At 38.1% G+C, this 20,653-nt stretch overlaps 1 protein-coding gene across 1 annotated transcript in view; it reads left to right on the top strand.

Annotated features, from left to right (window-relative positions):
- The window catches only part of ptprt (protein tyrosine phosphatase receptor type T), a 350,127-nt gene that overhangs the window by 65,381 nt on the left and 264,093 nt on the right, over positions 1–20,653 (top strand). The window contains exons 3-4 of the mRNA XM_034149943.1: positions 14,818–14,978; positions 16,020–16,130. Of these exons, the coding sequence (XP_034005834.1) occupies positions 14,818–14,978; positions 16,020–16,130 (272 nt within the window). The remainder of the gene's footprint in view (positions 1–14,817; positions 14,979–16,019; positions 16,131–20,653) is intronic.

The raw sequence follows: 20,653 nt of genomic DNA, 5'->3' as shown, positions 1-20,653 counted from the left end.
ATTTATCAGGGGGAGCAATAAATGCCCATTTTTAAGACCAAGCCACCATATAAAAGCCTTGGATCACAGAAGTAATGGGTCCCTGTAGGCCAGTGATAACTCTCTCTGTTTATATGTGTGGTGAAGGGAATGGAAGACGGAGAGGGGGAGGCAGACTGAATGGGACAAACACTGAGAGACAGCCAATAATGTCTGAAAATGACAGACAACCTGGAAGAAAAGGGGGTGATAACCAAAAAGAGAGGGGGAGGCAGCAGAAAGATATCATTGACGGTTTCATTTTCCATCTCTGCCAGCTCCATCTAATCTGAGCCCCTGATGTGTTCCTTGCTTCATTTGCAGTTAGTGGTTCGATGATATACCCAGCTGAGGGCTCCATATTACTCTGTGTGTGAGTTGAAAATGCCTTTGAGGCCGCTGACGGTGTTTGTTGGTGCATGTGCCGTGTGTGTGTCTTTGCAAAACAGCATTGATGGTGAGTTTTAAAAATAGCTGTAATATTTCCTGACTGATATTCTCCTTGAGGGGAAAGGAGAGGAAAAAAGCTCTTATAGAAACATAGATGTAGCCTACATGTGTTATGTCTTCATCGTTGGTTGGTGGTCTATGGTTTTACAGCTAGCTTCAAGTATGGTCTTTCCAGGTTTGAGAAAGTGAATTTAAATGTATTCCTTAAGAATACCATAGTTTTAATCAGTAACCTAATTTGAGTATAAAAGTAATCAATATCAAATGCAGTACAAATAAATACAAGAGAAAAGAAGGGAATACATTTTTTTGTATCCTGATTCCGTAATCACGTAACATGTAATCCGTTACTCCCCAAGCCCGGGTCTTGCAACCATAAGTGACACAAAATGGTGGAGTAAAGTACAACTGAACGCTGAAAAATACATCTTTAGACAATCAAAATGTTACAGCCCTGCCCTAAATTGTTCCTGCCCTAACATGTATTTTATAAAAAATGACCATAACTTACAAAAGGAGAATCACGCTGTAGTGGAAAAGACTTGAAACCAGTGATTGAGATTTTAAACCTGTCAGGAAAATGTTTAATGTTCAATTTCTCATATCCTTCAGTAAAACTTGACTTGTGTTAGAAACCAGTGGAGTCCTAATTGGATGGACATTGGCTTCACTTTTCCTAGCCCCATTTGTTCAGCCAGATTTGTGAAAGTATTTGCAAAAACAATTCTTCAGCTAGTTGAGAAACATATAAGCATTTAATTTTTTCTTTGAACAACAGCCATACAGTATGTGAAAGAAAAATAATATTAGTGCTATATTAATTCAGAAAAAAGGATCTGGTCGTAGTAAAACTCTGGAATGGCGAAAATTACTATAATATATTAGTCCCTACATCCAAGAAGCTCTAGAGCTAGAGACACTTTCTTGTATGAGAAACAGAAGGTTCATGAAAAACCTGCCAGTAATTCAAAACCATATATTGTTCTATCCATAACAATGCAGAGCACACTACAGCCCTCAGAAATAGAAATACTTCTTCACATGTAATGATGCATGGCAGATGGTAATGAAAACACTGTAAAAATGTCATCAACAACAAATCTTATTTATAGGTAGATATAGACACAAACACAAGCTCAGTAAAGGGCACAAGGATATGATCATAAGCAGATGTGAAAAGGCAAGCGTGAAAGTGGAATTCATGCACTTGGCATCGCCTGTACAACCTCCTGCACAGACATGGAGACATATTATTCTTATTGTTTATTGATGTGTGCGAGGTAATCTCTGAAGGCAGTAAAGCTGGCAGGAATGAAACATGTTGGTGCCTTAAAGTCTATCATGGCCTTGCCGTTGACCGGGATGGAGAACATGAAAATGTAATGTCAGGATTTAAACACAGTCATATGCAGTACCTAGAGAGATGGAACTGGCCATAATAAATACACAAGGGCCCATACTGCAAGAGCTGGGATGCATTTCCACCTCTGGGCTCAGAGAAACAACCATGATAAAATGTCACAATACCATGCTTTAGATACAAGTAACCATTGTATATAAATGAGGATTTTACAGATATGTGTAGATCTGATATGGATGGACCACTGCCTTTGAATTCCAGATGCTCTTCTTCTTTTTCTGCTTTCTAAAAGGAAGTCAGTATTTTTCATTTTTAATAAAAAAATCCTTTACTTTTATAAAAAACAAACAAATACATATTCATAATTACTGAATGATTCCAAGAACCACCATTGATTCCATATCCCACCAAATTGGAATATAAGAGTTCTACATTTTTGAAGAGCCTGGACCAGAAACGGTCTCTTTTTGGGTCAGTAATGGGGGGTAGCCTGCTGATGTTGCAACCTTGAAATGCAGATTTAATTATTATTTGTAATGTTTACAATTGCATCACCACAGTCTGTAGGTGTTTACATGTAATGGCATGGGGTGAATGAAGGTTGTATCTTTTAGTTTGGAAGACATTCTGTGGACTGGCTGACACTACTGTAGCAAAGTTACTTCAAAGCACTTCCCTGCTTCCTGTGTAGGGAATATCTTTCTTTATTTCAGTCTCTGTGTCTGTCCTCACAGTATGTGTGTGTCTTACTTGTCTCAAACAGAATTTTCAAGCACACGTTTTTGGTATGCTGCTCACACAAATATAAACCCACAGTGGCTTAAAGGTAAAAAGAACATGATTCTACTGTAAATACATGCAAACTTAAAAAAAACTCATGCAAAAGACATTTGCTCACACAAAGGGATTTCTGCTGTAGGTCAGGTCTGTACATTACTTTGACAAAAACAGGCAACAACTGAATACAGTACACTAACATTTTTAGACGCACCCAGTAAACACCCTAATCTTAATAAAACCCTCTCTCTTTTCCTCCGTACCCAAATCTCTAAAAACGGGGCTACAACGGAGCTGATCCAGATTTGCGTCCGATATGACGTAATATCGGAAATGTAGGCTGGCTTTACACCCACGGCCCTATCAGAAACTTTGCTATCAGAAACAATGCCCGACTGTTTTGGACGTAATATGGTCGGTGCATGTTTACATTAGCATCGCTAACACTCAGAGCTAACCTGTACTGGAGAGCATGTGTGTGAAGAAGCAGGAAATAAAAAGGAACTCACCTTGTGGTATAACCGGCAAGAGAGAAAGCCTTTGAGCTCCATACTGTTTCAGAAATAATCCTTGATAATCCATGATATGGCGTTTCATCATTTTGAGCAAAACACTTCATAGACATGTTTTCTATATATTTGTATATATCTGAGACCTATGCTATTGCCTAAAAATAGCATGATAGGTGACCTATAAGAACATCCAAATGCTCTAGGTAGTGGACAGAATGGAGCCTTGCATATTACAGAAATTGCGGTCATAACATTTCTGAAGGTCAAGTGCAAAGCACATTATCCTGATAACATTCCTTTGAATTGTTTTGCAGTGAAATTGCCTCATTTATCAGCCTGATCATCCTGAGCCAACATCATTACTTATCATACAAATGCATTTACCCTGCTGTTTATTGAATCATCTTAAAACGTTTTCCACTCGGAGCAGGGGTTTTCCCTTTTGCCTTTTTAATTGCATATGTCTAATTTGCATTAGAATACCTGAATGTACAACCCAATCTTAGCAGATTTACCGAGAGTGATTTTATGTATTTGTTTCCTACTTTTTCTTCCTCTCTCCTTTTGTTTCGTCTACTTTCTCACCTGTCCACCCCTCCATCATCTCTCTCTCTCTCTCTCTCGCTCAGTGTGACTTCTCAAATGAGGCTTGAGGAGGCAAATAACCAAGATGGGGACTGTGTTGAAATGCAGAAGTCATTAAAAAGCCAATTACCCACAGGTGCTGTGCTACAGGGAGGAGATCAGGGAATAGTGAGAGAGCAATCGTAAACCCAGTGATATATGGAAACCAAATAGCTCTGTGCGTGTGTGCAGGTGCTTCTACTACACTGTGTGTGTGTGTGTGGAAGCTTTTGTGCACCAATCTGGGAGTGCGTATTTGTGTGTGCTAATGTACAGGACACCTTTTGTCTGCACATGCAAGCACTAAAGTGTGTGTTTGTGTGTGTGTGTGTGTGTGTGTGTGTGTGTGTGTGTGTGTGTGTGTGTGTGTTTGTGTTTATAAATCACTGTCTCAATAAGAAACGGATGTTAAATTCACTGTGTCATAAATCTGCCTTGCAGGGAACAATATTAAACTTTATTACCATTTTTCACGTTCACTTTACACTGTGTAAGAGTCATCTATCACAGAGGAAACACACATACACACTAACAGAGGCGCTTGTTTTGTGAAGAAAAACAGCACACACACTCGTACACACACCCAAACACCCATACTCAAGCGTTACAAGCCGGTATGTGTAAGGTCAAACATACATGGCTCACACATGTCTGTCTTGTATGAGCCATGTCATCTCATGTCTTTGGACACACACACACACACACACACACACACACACACACACACACACACACACACACACACACACACACACACACACACACACACACACACACACACACACACACACACACACACACACTTCTCTAGCCATACCATTTCATTCCTTGCACACAAACCATTATCCACTGGTAATTATCTCTGGACTCTAGAGACAGTAGAAAAGATCACATAATTACACTCACACACACACCTCGGATGCACACACGCTACCCTGAGCAATGCATCGCTCTCGCAGGGTCGTATTCATTAAAGGCAAATACCACTGAACTTCAGCTGTTTCATGAAACTTTTATGAAAAGGCCAAATTGAGTTTTGAATGTGTGATGAATGAAAACTACTTTGGGGAATGTATATGTGCTGCTGTTGTGACTTTGTGTTGGAGGACAATATGACTTTGCTCCGTGTTTTTTTGCTTTTACTCATTAATACTACTTCTACATACTCATCAATTTTCATCAGATGTCCGTTGGCAAAGGCCACCATTGAAGCGAAGCAGTAAGAAATTACATTCAGTTTCCCCTTTTTGACTAAATTACTGGTTACTAATAAATTAGTCTTCTCAAAACGTTGCCCTTTCAGAAGCCAACAGGAAGTGTGGAGTCCAAGACACTTTGCTGGAGTTTTGTTCTTTTGGTAAAACGTGTGTCTACCACAGTGCCCCGATAAGACCCCAATGGACATTTGCATTTTGCAAACCTAAAGTATCCCTAAACCAAAGAAGGTAATCTGCCCGCTTAAACCTCCAATGTATTCATTGGATTGGCTACATTTGTAGTTGGGTGACTTTGTAAAAGTATCAGTGATGTTGGAATGTTAAACCAAATGAAGGTGATGAGTGTCTGTACAGTGCACCACATTTTTGGGCATACATGAAGAAAAGAAAATACAAAATGGAGGCCCTATCATACTATTTGGGGTTTTTCCTTCCCTGTAGTATGTAATATATAGGTTTGTGTGCATGTAAATGGTCTGCAAAGGCTCAAATCCCAAAGTTCCCTCCATAGGGAGTTTCTCTCCCACACACTGCCTGCAACTCCTAGTTTGGACTCCTTTGATTACTTCCGGAACTTAATAACATCACGTTGTAACACTCGCACTTATATTTTCTAGCGCTCCAACACATTGTACATGATAGACTAAAGGGCGGGACTCTAAGTGGTTGACTAATCACAACAGAGCTGGCCAGATAACCAATCAGAGCAGACTGGGCTCTGGTTTCAGACAGAGGGTGAAAAGAGGTGCTGCAGCACAGGCAGTATGAGAAAAATAAAGAGCTTTTTGAACATTAAAGCATGGAAACATGTCCCAGTAGAGACTCTAAATACTAATATGAACCTAAGAATGAACATAACAGGGCCCCTTTAATACTTGTACTTTTTATACATAGGCCTATTGTCCTTTTTATGCCCTTTCAATGTGTCAACTCTTTGATAGTTATTCCTCTCTCAATCTAGTACCGTCTCCTCTGTCACATGTGTTGTCCCTTTAACCCCTCTATCTTGATACACAGTGACCCCTAATGACTGCAAACACTTTTTCTAGCTATGTTTTTTTTCCTCCTTCTCACACACTCGCACACATATTGACGCATGATATACCTGAGGGCAGAGCAAAGCAGAAGACGACCTCCCATCCATTGTCTCCAGTGTCAGCAGTCACATGCTCAGTCTTTGATCTCCGATGGGTCACCCCACCAGTGACCCACACAGCAAGGTCTTTTGGGATTTAGAGTTCCCACGGGTCAAATTTAGCACAGGCATTTACTGTATGGGTTTACTTGACTACAGTTGTGTGTGTGACTTATATGCTTACTATTGATTAGCTTTCTATGAGGAAACAGAGAGGTTTTCCCTAAAGGCCTGATCAATAATGCCAATCTCCCTGTCTTTACCACCTTATTAGGAAAGGATTATAGCAGCTTCACAATGGCCTGCAGGCGTGTGTGTGTGTGTGTGTGTGTGTGTGTGTGTGTGTGTGTGTGTATGTGTGTGTGTGTGTGTGTGTGTGTGTGTGTGTGTGTGTGTGTGTGTGTGTGTGTGTGTGTGTGTGTGTGTGTGTGTGTGTGTGTGTGTGTGTGTGTGTGTGTGTGTGTGTGTTACCTGATAGGAGTCACTTCATCCATTCCTTCCTTATTTAACAGCAGAAAAACTCAATGAACAGACCCAACAGTCTGAATACAGATGAGTCTATGGTGTGTGTATACACAGATCCAAATAGGAGTTTCTTTATGGGGGTCCGATCCAAAACATACAAGTTGTGTGCAACTGATTTCACACAATAATAATAATAATACATTTGATTTATATAGCACACTTTAAAAACAACGTCATCTCAAGGTGCTTCACAAAGCTATAAGGAGAAAATAATAAAACAAAATAAAATAAAAAGATATCTAAGGAGCATATTGAATAAAATATGGTAATATAAAACATTTAAAAAGGTTAAGAGCATAAAAGGTTAAAATAAAATAAATAAATAAAGTAAAGGACAGTCAGTAAAATGCGGTGCGGAACAGGTGGGTCTTGAGGCATTTCCTAAAAACTGAGAGTGATGCAGAGGTCCGTATGTTCTCTGGAAGCTGACACAAGGGCTGTGTTATTATTCAAATATATTTTTTAATTTAATTTCAGATACATTTTTGGGGCATTCCTGATTTAGTTTGATAGTGTGATAAACAGACAGTAACCTGCAACAAACTCAAACCCTAAGCCTAATGGTACACGCTCCACTTGCCTAACTACCCAATTCATCGAATAAAAAAACACTTTTACGATGTTGGCTTCCGTCAGTTAAATGAAAATGATTGAGTGCGATATTGATTTAAATTAAGTGCTCCACTTATCCAGTAGAAGGGTGATATATAAAAGAGACCATAAGGACAGAAAAAGTCAGATGAAAATGCATATATATACTAGCCCTTAAATGGCTATACAAACAACAAACCTGATTTGACTTTATAGGCGAAAGTAAAACTTATTTAGAGGGAAAGTTGGAATTGAACACTTAAAGACCATAAGGAGCCTTTGAATGAGTATATTTACTCTTAAAAGAAGACTTATATATGTGTTATTTGATACAATTTCCTCCATACAAGTCACATATTCTGTAAAATAAAGGGCTTATAATGTAAGGTTTATTTTTTTATTTTAAGATCTTTTTCTACTGCTCTGAGACATACAATTCACATTCACATTGTCTTGTGCAAATAGCATCATATTGCGGACTGGTATATTTATCTGGTATGGATTTGACATTCTGCCACTGCAGTTAATAATACTCCTGAATATTCACAGCCATTCACTATTTTTGACACATTTAAATAATAAGCCTTTTAAAAACCCAGAAAAGAAAAGTTGGTGTATAAGAAAAGTTGACAGAACATGAGATGAAGTGAGCCAAAGGAGCTGTGTGATATGTATGATAGACATTTCCAGGCCACATGTGGACACCACGCCATCAAATCACACCCTTATATTGTAGCTGGATTTCAAAACACCCGTCCAAATTACAAATGTAAACGGAGCCGTTAGATGCTTAAAGAACCACAAGAGATCCATGCTCAGAGGAAATCTTAATCCAAGACACGACAGACACAAAACATCCGATAAGGAGAATAAAAGAGAGATTTAAGAGCTACAGATCCAAAAACCAGCACGCTTTGAGCAGGGACCCCAGGGAGCCATTTGAGCACATCATAGTCTGTGAACATCTTGCTTCAACGTTGTGTTTCAACAGAAAATCTGCGGATGTAATTGATCTATTAAAGAGTGATTTAGTCTGCGCTTCTTTCTGCTTTGTTGCACAAAACGCTTTCTTGTCTGAAACGCCCTTGTGTTGTACAAAGTTTATGTAGATATCACTTTTTTTCTCTTTAAGCTGCTAAGAATATTGTGTGTCCTTTAATAGAGATGAAGATAACAAAAAAATGACTTACTGGTGTTATCTTACAGAGACTTGCAAACCCATGAAGAATACAAATCCCAAAATGTTCTGCCCTGGATGGGAATTTAACCCATACCCTCCAGGGTTTTGATCACCCTTCTCCTTTTCAAACACAGTTGCCAACATTTGCTTCGTCATTGGGATTTCTTTCTTTTATTTGTGTTTTAAATTCCTTTATTGCCGCTAGCTGTTGGCAAAGTGTCAACATGGGACACCAGCCGCAATGTAAACCAATGTAAAAGCATTATAGAAGCTATTTAGGATCTTTGTGAAGAATGCCAAAACCCCCAGGCACTCACACACACACAAATGCACAAACACATTCAGACACTCCACCTGCTCCATTTGCTGTATTAAGGGTAAATGAATTAGATTGTGATGCTTTAAAAGCTTTTTCTTTCGGGTGATATTGAAAGTAAATTCCTCTCTAATGGTGAGGTGTCTGTGTTTACACGCCACTGATGACAGAGCGAGACAGAAATACTGAGGGAGAGGGAAGGATGGATTATAAATAGTTTTTTTTTAAAGGGACAGACAGGATGATGGAAGGTGTAGACTAGAGGATGAAATGGAGGAAGAGAGGGCTCCAATTCTAACATTCAGTAAGGTTAAATTAGTTGTTTGCATTTTGGCCCATTGCTCTTGTAATGGCCTCTTATTGACTTGATCACTTATCAGATTACTGCAAAGCTAAGAGACAGACAGACAGGATATTTCAATAATAAAGGGAAATATAAAACAAGATAACGGAGAACAAAGCATCAACGCATGGTGGAACAGCAAGCTATCTAGCTAGCCAGCTGTTTGCTATATCAAACATACATGCAATGTATATAATTGCTGCTCTGACCATCGTGACATACATTTGAATATGAACATCCATTGCCCTCGTTTTTCTTTGAGTGTAGCAAATAAATGACTGTAACAATTTTTTTAAACAGAAACAAATACCATGGATAATGTCTTTACTCTAGGCTGATATGGGTGGATAAATAGAAATGGAAATAAAGGGAAATGAATACGTTTTGGCAGGGAAATGAATAGTAACAATCAGGCCCTGAAGAAGACCAGACCATTTCTGCTGCGATCATTATATAGGATTTACGTATGTTCGTCTACGTGTGTCTGTGTATGTGTGTGTGATGAGGATGATTCATGGCCACTACCCATTCAGGACACAGAACATATGGGTTCCAACACTGGCGTGGCGAGTGTGTGTGTGTTAGTGTGTGTGTGTGTGTGTGAATGAGCGTGAGAGCCTCGGGGGGAATTGGGTGTACTAAATGTGTGAAATGGGCCGAGGACCAATGTGATGTTTGTCAGTAGGACTCCAGTGATTCCCTTGCAATGCCTTTCATGATGATGATGATGATGATGAAGAAGAGTAATTTTACACAACAACAGTGTACTTTGTCATCCAGCTCAGGTCACGTGTGCTCCACAGCTGATGCTGCTTTAAATCTCATTCCTTCCCTCCTTTCCTGTCTCCTTCTCTACTTCCTTTTCTTCCTCACTGTTATCCTTCTTTCCTCTCATTACCTCCTGTCAGAATCCGTCATAAATAATTCCCTTTCAGACCTCACCCATTCCGATTTGAACCAAAATTGTTGTCCTTTATTGAAAAAAAACAAACATGGGATAATTAGAGAAGATTTAAGAGAAATAAACATATTTCAAGCAACATATGAAGCAACCTTCTGCGAATGGAATATAAATGACAGGAAGCACGTCCCAAACCAATCTTAAGTAGGAAGATGAGATATGTTTGTGTAGTGTGTGTAGCACCTACTCGTTTTTAACTGGCGTCCCACGCCTTTCATAGCCAGTTTCCCACTCCTGTAAAGGGACTCGGCAACTCCCCTGGCCTCCCACACGCAAAATGGAAACACAGACAGTTATACACAAACACACATCCTCTCACACTAAAGAGGTTTGTTCTCCTCCGGTATGCACACGAATGCTGTACATTTACCTTTTAAATAATGATTGGATATGTCCTTGGACTTGAGTCATATGACCTTACTACATTCATAAATGTAATACCTCGCCTTGACAACATCCAAAAAGGCTTGCAACTTGACTTCACTTGGATTTGAGCTTTTTGATGTAAACATACTTGATACCTAACCCTAAGCCCCAAAGATTCAAATGTATGTTATTTTAAAAGTTGCTATTCAATATATTTCTTTTCATTTCCTAATCTTTAAAATTACTCATTTACATCAAGTGAACACCCACATTCCCATTTCAACCTAGTTTGAACCAAGTAGACAGCATAAGATAAGGTTCTATAGAGAATTATAATCTTACAATAGTGAGCACCAGGTAGATCAATTACACCAAAGATCATTTTGTTCACATACAATTGTGCGGCGGTCAAAAAATGACTAATGACAGTAAAATAATTTAGGATTGAACTATTACAAATGACATACAGAGAATCATTATGACTGGAACCTGAAATGCTAGGACTTAGAACTTGGATCTTGTCAGTCTTGACTTGTGACTTGCAGACCACTAACTTGATCCCACCTCTGGTGTGTATTATGTGTTAACAATCCACCCTGTATCATTATTGATCTGTCTGAGTCCCCTTTTGTATTGATGGGAGAAAACCCCACTGTTAACCAGGTTTTCTCATTTCTTCTCTCTCTAACATACGTCTGAATAAACAGCTCAGTCACACTGTGAGTGCTGTGGCTGACCAAGTACTTTAAGCGCTGCCAAACATTTATTCTGTTCAGTCTTAAGGTCTTGGCAGCTCAGACAGCTTTTATTTTTCTTCAATCTTGTTAATCTGTCCTTTCCTACACAGTGTATCACTATAGCTTTGAGTTATATATGTTGTTTCTATAGTTTGAAATACTAAGACTTGATATAACTACTAATATATATTTCAAAAATATAGAGTTCAGTATATATATCCCATATTATAAACATATATTGGTTGCTCTGGGGATAAATAGGTTAATACCAATCAGAAGTTTACATGTCACTTGATGCAAAAGTGAAATGTAACCTCTCACATTTACTCAAGTAATGTACTTTAGTAAAACATTGAGGAACTTCAAGTGTGTATTTTCACATTATGCTACTTCATAGTTTTACTTCACTGAATTTTGTCGGTAAATATTGCATTTCTTACAACAATACATTCATTTAAGAGCTTGGATTTGTCTTTACTTTTCAGATAAGATGATAAATTAGCACCACTTTTACCAGCTGCAACATTGAAGTGATGAACACATGCAGTAACTTAATCTATATGATTTTGAATTCAGCCATACTACATGACAAGTACTTTTTGTATAATATTGTATTACAACTTGTATTATATTTTAATGCAAATACTTTTTTACTTTTACTGGAGTATGATTTTTGAATGTAGCATTTAAGTAATTTACACTGTAGTATTACAACTTTTACTTTGGTAAAATATCTTCTTTTTCGCCTATTTTAACTTTTTCCTGAGACGTTACTATTTTGAATCTAGATCTGTACACATAGACACATAATATTCTAAACAGATCTGCACCATGTGGAGATGCAGAACAGCAACTGGGGGTTAAATGCTGTGCTCAAAGGCACTCCAGAGGGCGTGCGACGCTGTTGAGCCCTCTGCTGACTTTAGCTGTGGAAAAATAAAAGCAAGATCTCAAACTCTCAACAGTATTCGTGAAAATAGCTGGTCTCATGTGGCATTGTGCGCTGGAACGTTTGTTGCACTGAGATGACCCAGTTATTTTGATGTGTGTGAATGTGTGTGTGTGTGTGGTGACACGGAAGACAGATTCATCAGGTTTTCTCACGTTAACAGATTGCTCCCCTCTGACCTCACAGCTGGGAAACAACGTGTGAAATGAGAGAATGAGAATGTGTGAACCATATTTCATTATATGGAAATCTGTGTTTTGCATGTATTGGTCCAACTGCAAATGGTGTGAATGGATGAGCGTGCATGTCATTTCTTTCAGTTTTAACGTACATTGTAACATGTCCTCTTCCCCTATAGTGACAGTTGACTTGGTGAGAACAGTCTCTGGGTAACACACATCACTCTTATCGCCTGCCCGGGTTGAAAACAAAAAGATAATTTTAAACGAAACAATCCCCTTCTAAAGACCTTTTTAGAGCAGAAACAAACAGCTTTATGAATTTAGAGAAGTGGTTAGAGTGGTGTATACGTGGTGCGTGATTGTGTGTGTGTGTGTGTGTGTGTGTGTGTGTGTGTGTGTGTGTATACACGTTGGTGGTATGTGTGAATAAGAAATGTAATCAGGAGGTTCACTGTGAAAAGACCTGGTTAGACACCCAGGCTAGATTACTTTTACACACACACACACACACACACACACACACACACACACACACACACACACACACACACACACACACACACACACACACACACACACACACAGTTCTGCTAGATAAGCTCCATTTAGCCTAGGCCAAAGTGTTAGATTTAATCTGTTTTAGCCACCTGTGTCTGTTTACAGTGAATGATGTATTTTATGTGTGTGTATAGCATTGCTGTCTAGGATAGTACGAACACAACATTAAAGTTAAAATCTCCATTCAAATAATGATAATAAAAGAGAGAAAACTGTTCATACAACTGTAGTGCTAGAAAACTGTGTGTTGGAATAACCACACACATACAACACACATGTACAATGTATTTTTTTCCGAGCAATGTTAGAATTAAGGTAATGTTAAGGTTATAATAAGAAATAAATGCAAGTCAATACATGTCCTTACAAGTACACTAGTCTGCACATTCCTGCCTCTTTAAAAGTCACTGCACTGACCCTTAAAATACAAATGTCATGACATCCAGGCAACAGTTTGTGGTAAAATGCATAAGCAATTGAACGTTACATGCATAAGCAATTGAACGTTACATGCATAAGCAATTGAATGAACACGTTACATGTCCATTTTGTTGTATTTTTTATTTGATGTAAATGCATATTTTTTTAATTTATATTTATATTTAAATATATATATAAGGATAATAGGGCCCACTTAATTCATTTATTGCTAAGGCAAAATCATATTATAGATTACATTTTTTGTTTATTTATATATATATATATATAAATATAATTAAAAGAAATGTAATCTATAATTTGATTTTGCCTTAGCAATAAATGAATTGTGGTCAACCCTATTATGCTTGTTGAGGGTTTCCCTATCCTGTATTGTGTTAATTAAAACTGACTGATAAGGTTATATCTATTTACCAAATAAAAGGTACATAATCCAATGACATTTCTTAAGCCACTACCCACACACACATTTTCTCTCTTTCATTCTACATTAAATCAGGACACTTTTCACACTTTAGCAATAGAGTAGCCATGGCATGCACACACAGACATTGTTAGAAATGCACAGTCACACCTGCTTGATTCAGTATCTCTCCTCTCACACTCTCTTGCCAAATAGTCTCCCAGTCACTTCTAACTCTCTCCGATGGCAGTCAGCCAAATGGAGCCGGTCGACCCATAAAAGCTCCGTCCTGTGCCATAAACCAGAAACTAAAACACACTTTAACCACGAGTCGACGGAGAAAATGTGTTTCTGTCGTGGTTCAGAACCCTCGGGGCGTGGATACATTAAGACGCTGATAAACGTCCAAAGTGTGTAAAAGAGCTTGAGTTGGTTTTGCGTTTTTGCTGCATCAAGCTTCGAAAGGAATGGCGCTCACACCTGATATCTTTTTTTCTGCCGCACTACAGTACAGAAACCATAAATAATAATATATGATGGCATTGGTTTAATTAGAATGAAACAAGTCTAATCAGTTTTAAACTTGTTCAAGGCTATTAAACTGTTAAATAAATAAAATATGAACACAAAACAAGATTTATAAACATGTGATGGAATTTGATGCGTCAAATCCAAAGATTACATAATTTTTAAAACACAGATGAAAGTTAAACTCAGATTTATTTGCAAATGTACTGTAGAACCTTTATCTTTTTATTTTTTACCTTAATTGTTTACATTTTATGCCAAAAAACATGCTCTAAACGCTACATTTAAACACTCAATACATTTAAAATATACTTTTGACAAATACTACTCATTACTGAATAGAGCATAAACATATCATAACGTCACCAAATGAGACCTCTCTTAACATTTAAAACGTTAGTTAAATATAAATCCCACAAGAACAGTACTGCACTCCGGTTGCTAACAGCTAACATTAACTAGCATTGTCTCCATAGACCTTTGTGTGGGCCCCGCAATGCCTTTTGGACAGGTTCACTTCAACCCATTGAAATATAATAACCTTGTATTGTTTTTGTCTTTCATGGAAATCCTCTGATTGCACCTGTATTATTACGATCATATTTGAACACTCTCTGGCCTTTTCCTTCCTGTTTCTGTGGCTGTAGGTTCGTTCATGGTGGTGAATGCGTCAGGGCGGGCGTCGGGGCAGAAGGCTCACCTTTACATGCCCACCCTGAAGGAAAATGACACCCACTGCATCGACTTTCTGTACTCTCTCTCCAGTCGGGACGGAATCAGCCCGGGCACGCTCAACGTCTACATCAAGGTATGTGTGTTTGAGTGTATGTGTGAGTAACTGACTGACAGGGAGGGATGGATTGATAGATGAAGAGGCTGATAGACTGAACAGATGAAGCAGGTAAACAAACAATGACCCCTGTTTTCTGTCAAGAAGGGATTGAGTTAGCACAGTCCCATTGAGTGTTAAGAGAAGGCTTTGTGTGTTTGAGATAGAAAGAAACAAAGAATTACTGATCTCCATAAAATAATGGATGGCATAAAGTAAAGCTTAATAAACAGCATTTGAGAGAATGGTTTTTGCTTTTACTCTTTGCAGCAAGACTGAAATAAGCCGGCATAATATAATCTTTATTTACAGAAACCAGTGGAGACAAATGCATGTTAAAATTAACAAATCATAAAAATGGTTGTATACAGCAAACAGCTTAGATTAAGAATAGGAACCAGTGGTTTATGAATATTTTAATTCATATTTTATATTGTGGTCTTAAGGCCCTGATGGACAGGCTGTTAAAAAAGAGTTGGTTAATTTAGAGGGAGCTGAAAGGAAGACTAGTAAGCAGAAATCAAAGGAATGTATGGATGTGAGGATGAAGCTATGATTTAAAGTGAAGGGGAATAACAAACCACTGCTCAATGCGTTAAGGAATCAACTAATCATTTAATCAATTACCTATCAATCAATTTCAGGCGACTATGGATTTAAGAGTTAATTTAACACATTTGGCAGACTTTGATATTGTATCCATCTTAACTTTAATTGAGATTATCATTAGTGCGAAAATGAAATGAATAAAATACATTCAGAATGTACCATTTTGTCCCAATGGGGTTGATCGTTAATGTGGTCTAAGTTAAGAAACAGTAGCATCAGCAATGTCCCAAAAAACTATACATTTGTCCAACTAACGCCTAATTAACACAGTGATTACACATCTTTTTTTAAAATGTAAACTTATCCAGTTTTATTTTCAGAAACGTTCAAATGCCAAATTATATTTTTAACCTTGTATTTCCCCTTACTTGTATTTTTTATTTTCTGTTTCTTCTTACGGTGTGCCTGCAGGTGAATGGAGGCACTCAGGGTAACCCAGTGTGGAACACCTCTGCTATTGCTAATGAAGGCTGGGCGAAGACAGAGCTGGCCATTTCTACATTCTGGCCTAACTCCTATCAGGTAACACACACACGCACGCACGCACGCACGCACGCACGCACGCACGCACGCACGCACGCACGCACGCACGCACGCACACACACACACACACACACACACACACACACACACACACACACACACACACACACACACATGCAGATCACACAATTGTACACACATATTGGTATATGCTTGTATACTGTAGTTACTAAAGTATATATACTGTATATATGTAGTTACCACAGTATCAAACCAAATCTGTTTAATGTCACTAAGAAGTGCACTCCCTAATTCCATGTGTCAGGCAGATATTTAATTTGACAATATTTAATATTTGGACTGGCCTGCCTGGGGCTGTTTGTCTTTTTAATAGTTTTGCCTCTAGAATTAATTAAATATTTACTTTAATTAATGGAGAGTCAAGTCTAGGAGGTGCTGGTGTTTGTTTTGACAATGAATGTGTGAAAGAGACACTGAAAACGTTTTTTTGTGCTAAACTGAAAATATTGTATCAAATATGTTCATGACAACCCAGTCTCACGGCATTTCGTGTAATAGTCACAACATTTAATCTATTGATTCGTGTTCACCAACACGATTTTCCCATTTTTTTCGTGTCACACAGAACGATTTAAAAAGCAATGTATTTCTATTGGTAGTATGTTTCGTGCCTGCACCACGTCTTTTTGTCCGGTCGGGTCTTGGAAGACCGGAAGCTGTGTGGTTCATAAAAACATTTTCTTACTGTTTTTATTTTAAATTGTATAATGTCTGAAATGAAATGGGGCTCAGAGCCTCAGAATAGGCCTACTGAAATCTGTATTTTTTAAATCTTTTTTTCCTTCTAATTTGTTATTATTTGGTGCAGGCACGAAACATACTACCAATATAAATACATTGTTTCTAAAATCGTTCTGTTTCAGGATACTGAAATCTGTATTTTTTTTTTCCTTCTAATTTGTTATTATTTACATTGCTTTTAAAATCGTTCTGTGTGACACGAAAAATTGTGTTGGTGAACACGAATCAATAGATTGATTTTGTGACACGAAATGCCGTGAGACTGGGTTGTTCATGATCATGTGTCATATGGGTTGTTGCAGCAGTAGGCTAAGTCATACATTACCATCACCATGAAACTGCAACACCTAACTGGTAGGTAGCATTTATTTGCCTAATTTTATAAACCTGTGCCTTACTGCTGGCTAAAATGTTTGCCATATACATATACAAATAAAGGCTACAAACAAACAAATATACAAACTACTCTCAGAAGCAATGAGTAACAGTGAACTTTTAAAACAACCTTTGACAGCTGGGAGACACACAGAGAGACTCACAGAAGCCTAATGAACAGTAAGCTAACGTTTAGCTAACATTTTCGGCTAACATGTTAGAAAACGTGTCCCTCATTAAACAGCTACTGTAGTAAAAATAGAGCATCACAGACATTCCTTTATTATATTTTATTGAAGGTCTGACGGTTGTAATATATTTTAGGGCGGTGTTGAGTCTGAGAGCATGATAGTTACCAGGGTTGCCAACTTTGGGTACCTGGCTGGAGTGAGATTTTGATATCATGGGTTTAATTCGGTTTAATTCCACATATGCGCACGAAATGACTGCTATCGTGTCAGCAGCGGGACCTTAGCATATAGGATATATATACAATATATACAAATACACAATAATGGACACAGACTATAAAGGGCACACAGTTTCATTCACTAATGAAAGTCAAACATGTTTGTTTCCAATGTTTTATTGTGTGCCTGTCGCGATAAGCAATTAATTGACTTATCGTACGATAAATAAAAATGAACTCCATAACTTTTCTGACCTCGATAAATTGCCATTTACATGAGGATGTGACTAGCAGTTTGAAAGGATGTACTTGAATTATTATTATATATTATCATTATGTCAGTGGTCTAAAATGTTCATACAACGGTGCCGACAATATTATCGTTTATCGCAATAATTTCCGGGAAAATGTATCCAACAAAATTAATTATCGTGAGAGGCCTATACATGAAACACACACACACAAACAAATCTACAGACTTACTCCAAACTGCCAAATATATTAATTAACACACTCTCACTCTCATATACTCTTTGACTCTATTTTGGCCTAGTGGAACAATAAGCAGCAGACTTTTACTTTTTTATCATTTCTACTGGATCTTAGATCTGCGCATGCGCTCCAGAGTATTTTTGTTGGGTAATCTATGGTAGGGCTAACCCATACAGTGGTGGGGCTCAAGTCAGTATTTGCAATATAATTACATACACGCTCCCCCCGACAGTGAAACGCCACGCGTGAGGTTTAGATCATTTCCCTGTCTCAATCCAAATTGAACTGTATGAAATAAAAAGGCACATTTGTCTTGTAGTAAATAAAAAGGGCGACCTGGAGCCAATCCTGCAATTTCCCCACAGGTGGAAGAGTTGACATGCTGAAAAACCAACCACTGCAGGGGGGTCTGGGGGGATTCTCCCCCAGGAGATTAAAATACACATTTTGGTACTCTCTTGAGAAGAAAAATAAATAAATCTATTACTACACGACATATTTAAAAAAATGAATGCCATTTTAGTTTTTTGTTACTTTGTTCTGAAAGCTGAACCTGCTGCTCCTCACAGAGAGAAGAGGGAAGAGGCTGTGTGAATTACTTTACATTGTGGATAAGGGTGGATAACCCCCATTGTTCTGTGTGTCCAAATGAAAGACAGCCCACACACCTATCAATCATCAAACCGTGGGGTCTTATTTCATTACGTGTTGATTTCTATCAACACGTAATGTTGTATCGATGTATAGAGATGTACTACCGCAAAAGTATTCTCCGTCGGGACTTCCTGCAACAACACCACGCCGTTATCGTGATTCTGATTGGCCAGAAGCCATTATCAAAGATGTTCTATTGAGAAGACGATCACTACGTGACAAAAGTTTTCAAAACCGTTTCTAGTCTTCGGTATTCTTGTTTTTGGCGTGAGAATAGTTTGGGCAGCGTGAGAGCGTGAGATTGAGAGTGAAAGCGTGTGTCACACGCCAGATGCGTGAGAGTTGGCAACCCTGAGTTACATTAGTTAGATACTTACCCTGTGTAAGTTAGCAGCATATAATTAGCTCAACAGTTAGCTGCAAAGTTAGCTGCATGTTAAGGCATTTGAACCAGTATTACTTTTTAGAAGAAAAACACCCATTTAAAGGAACTTACATTTTAAAAATAAACATATCAATTTGTTTCAGCTGACTAATATGCTACACACTATTACTTTAGCATGACAAACAATAGGCTAAGATTAACTGAGAGTGAGCAAGGTAGAGACTATAGCAGCTTTAAGGACAACTACTGGGCATCCATGTCTTTAGTTCATGTGTATAAGTACAAACAGTGTGAAATTAAATTAACATGCTACTTAGAATATAGTACTCAAACAATTACATAATAACAAAACATGGAATGCTAATTTACACTTGTATAAAGAGCGCCTCACAATAAATGCAATAAACCATGAAGATACAACTAGAATCCTGCAAACTTTCACTTTCACTAAGCCATGTTGTGCTTTGATAGTCAATAACACAAGAGGCTTTTTATATGTATACTCAGAGGTCATCTTTTGCAAGTGGTGGTTAAGTATAAACCAAAGAAACCCAAATATGCTGCTATTTAATGACCCTTTCTTTCTATATTTGTATGTGTGTTTGCTTCGGTCCTTTCAAGGTACAGCAGTAGATACCCTGCTGTGATGTTTTATTGAAGTACTGTAGCACAAAAGCGACTGTGTTTTACCTATAATGACTGAGCTGTGTTCAGTAAATGAAGGCACCCCTGTAGCTGCATGGCACAATGCTAACCAGAGTGACATACATGTGTGCGTGCATTCCCTAATGAGGAGTCACCTCCCATGGAGAAACGACATTTCCTTTCACTAAAAGGACAACAACATTGTCATATTAAAGTCCAGATCACTGGGAGGGTAAACACAATCATTTAGGTAAACATTTCTCTCTCTCCTGAACAGCCTCTATTTTAAGCCTCTTTTACATGTGTTGATTTTCAAATATAGTATGGTAGTCTTATGATGAAACAAGCTCGTAAAACGTATTCAAAACATAAAATAACAGTAAAGAAAAAAACAATAGGACTGTCTTTGATGTCTAGGAACTTGACATGCGAGCCAGAGCAGGGGATATGTTTTTTGAAGGAAAGGGCAAGAGTAAAGTCTACCCAGAAGTCTTTAGTATTCAGGCTGAGCTCCATCTTATATTGTTGAGGATCCTGACAAGTACAGCACAGACGTATTTGACTGTGTGTGCAGTGTGTGTACATACTGTATGTGTGGGTCAGAAGTGCATGGCCCCTTGACAGCCCTGCTGACTGCCTGTCACCCTGAGCGTGTTTGTGAAGTATATGTGGAAAGGAAAATGTAAAGAAACACATTTTTAATTATGGGCTGGGAGAGAAAAAGTGAAGAATAAAACAAAAACAAGTAATTGAGAGGAGAGGTATCAGGAATGGATAGAG

This window comes from Trematomus bernacchii, unplaced genomic scaffold (genome assembly GCF_902827165.1).
Source record: "Trematomus bernacchii unplaced genomic scaffold, fTreBer1.1, whole genome shotgun sequence".
NCBI lineage: Eukaryota > Metazoa > Chordata > Actinopteri > Perciformes > Nototheniidae > Trematomus > Trematomus bernacchii.
The sequence above is the reverse complement of the archived record's forward strand: the minus strand, read 5'-3'. Positions and strand labels throughout refer to the sequence as shown.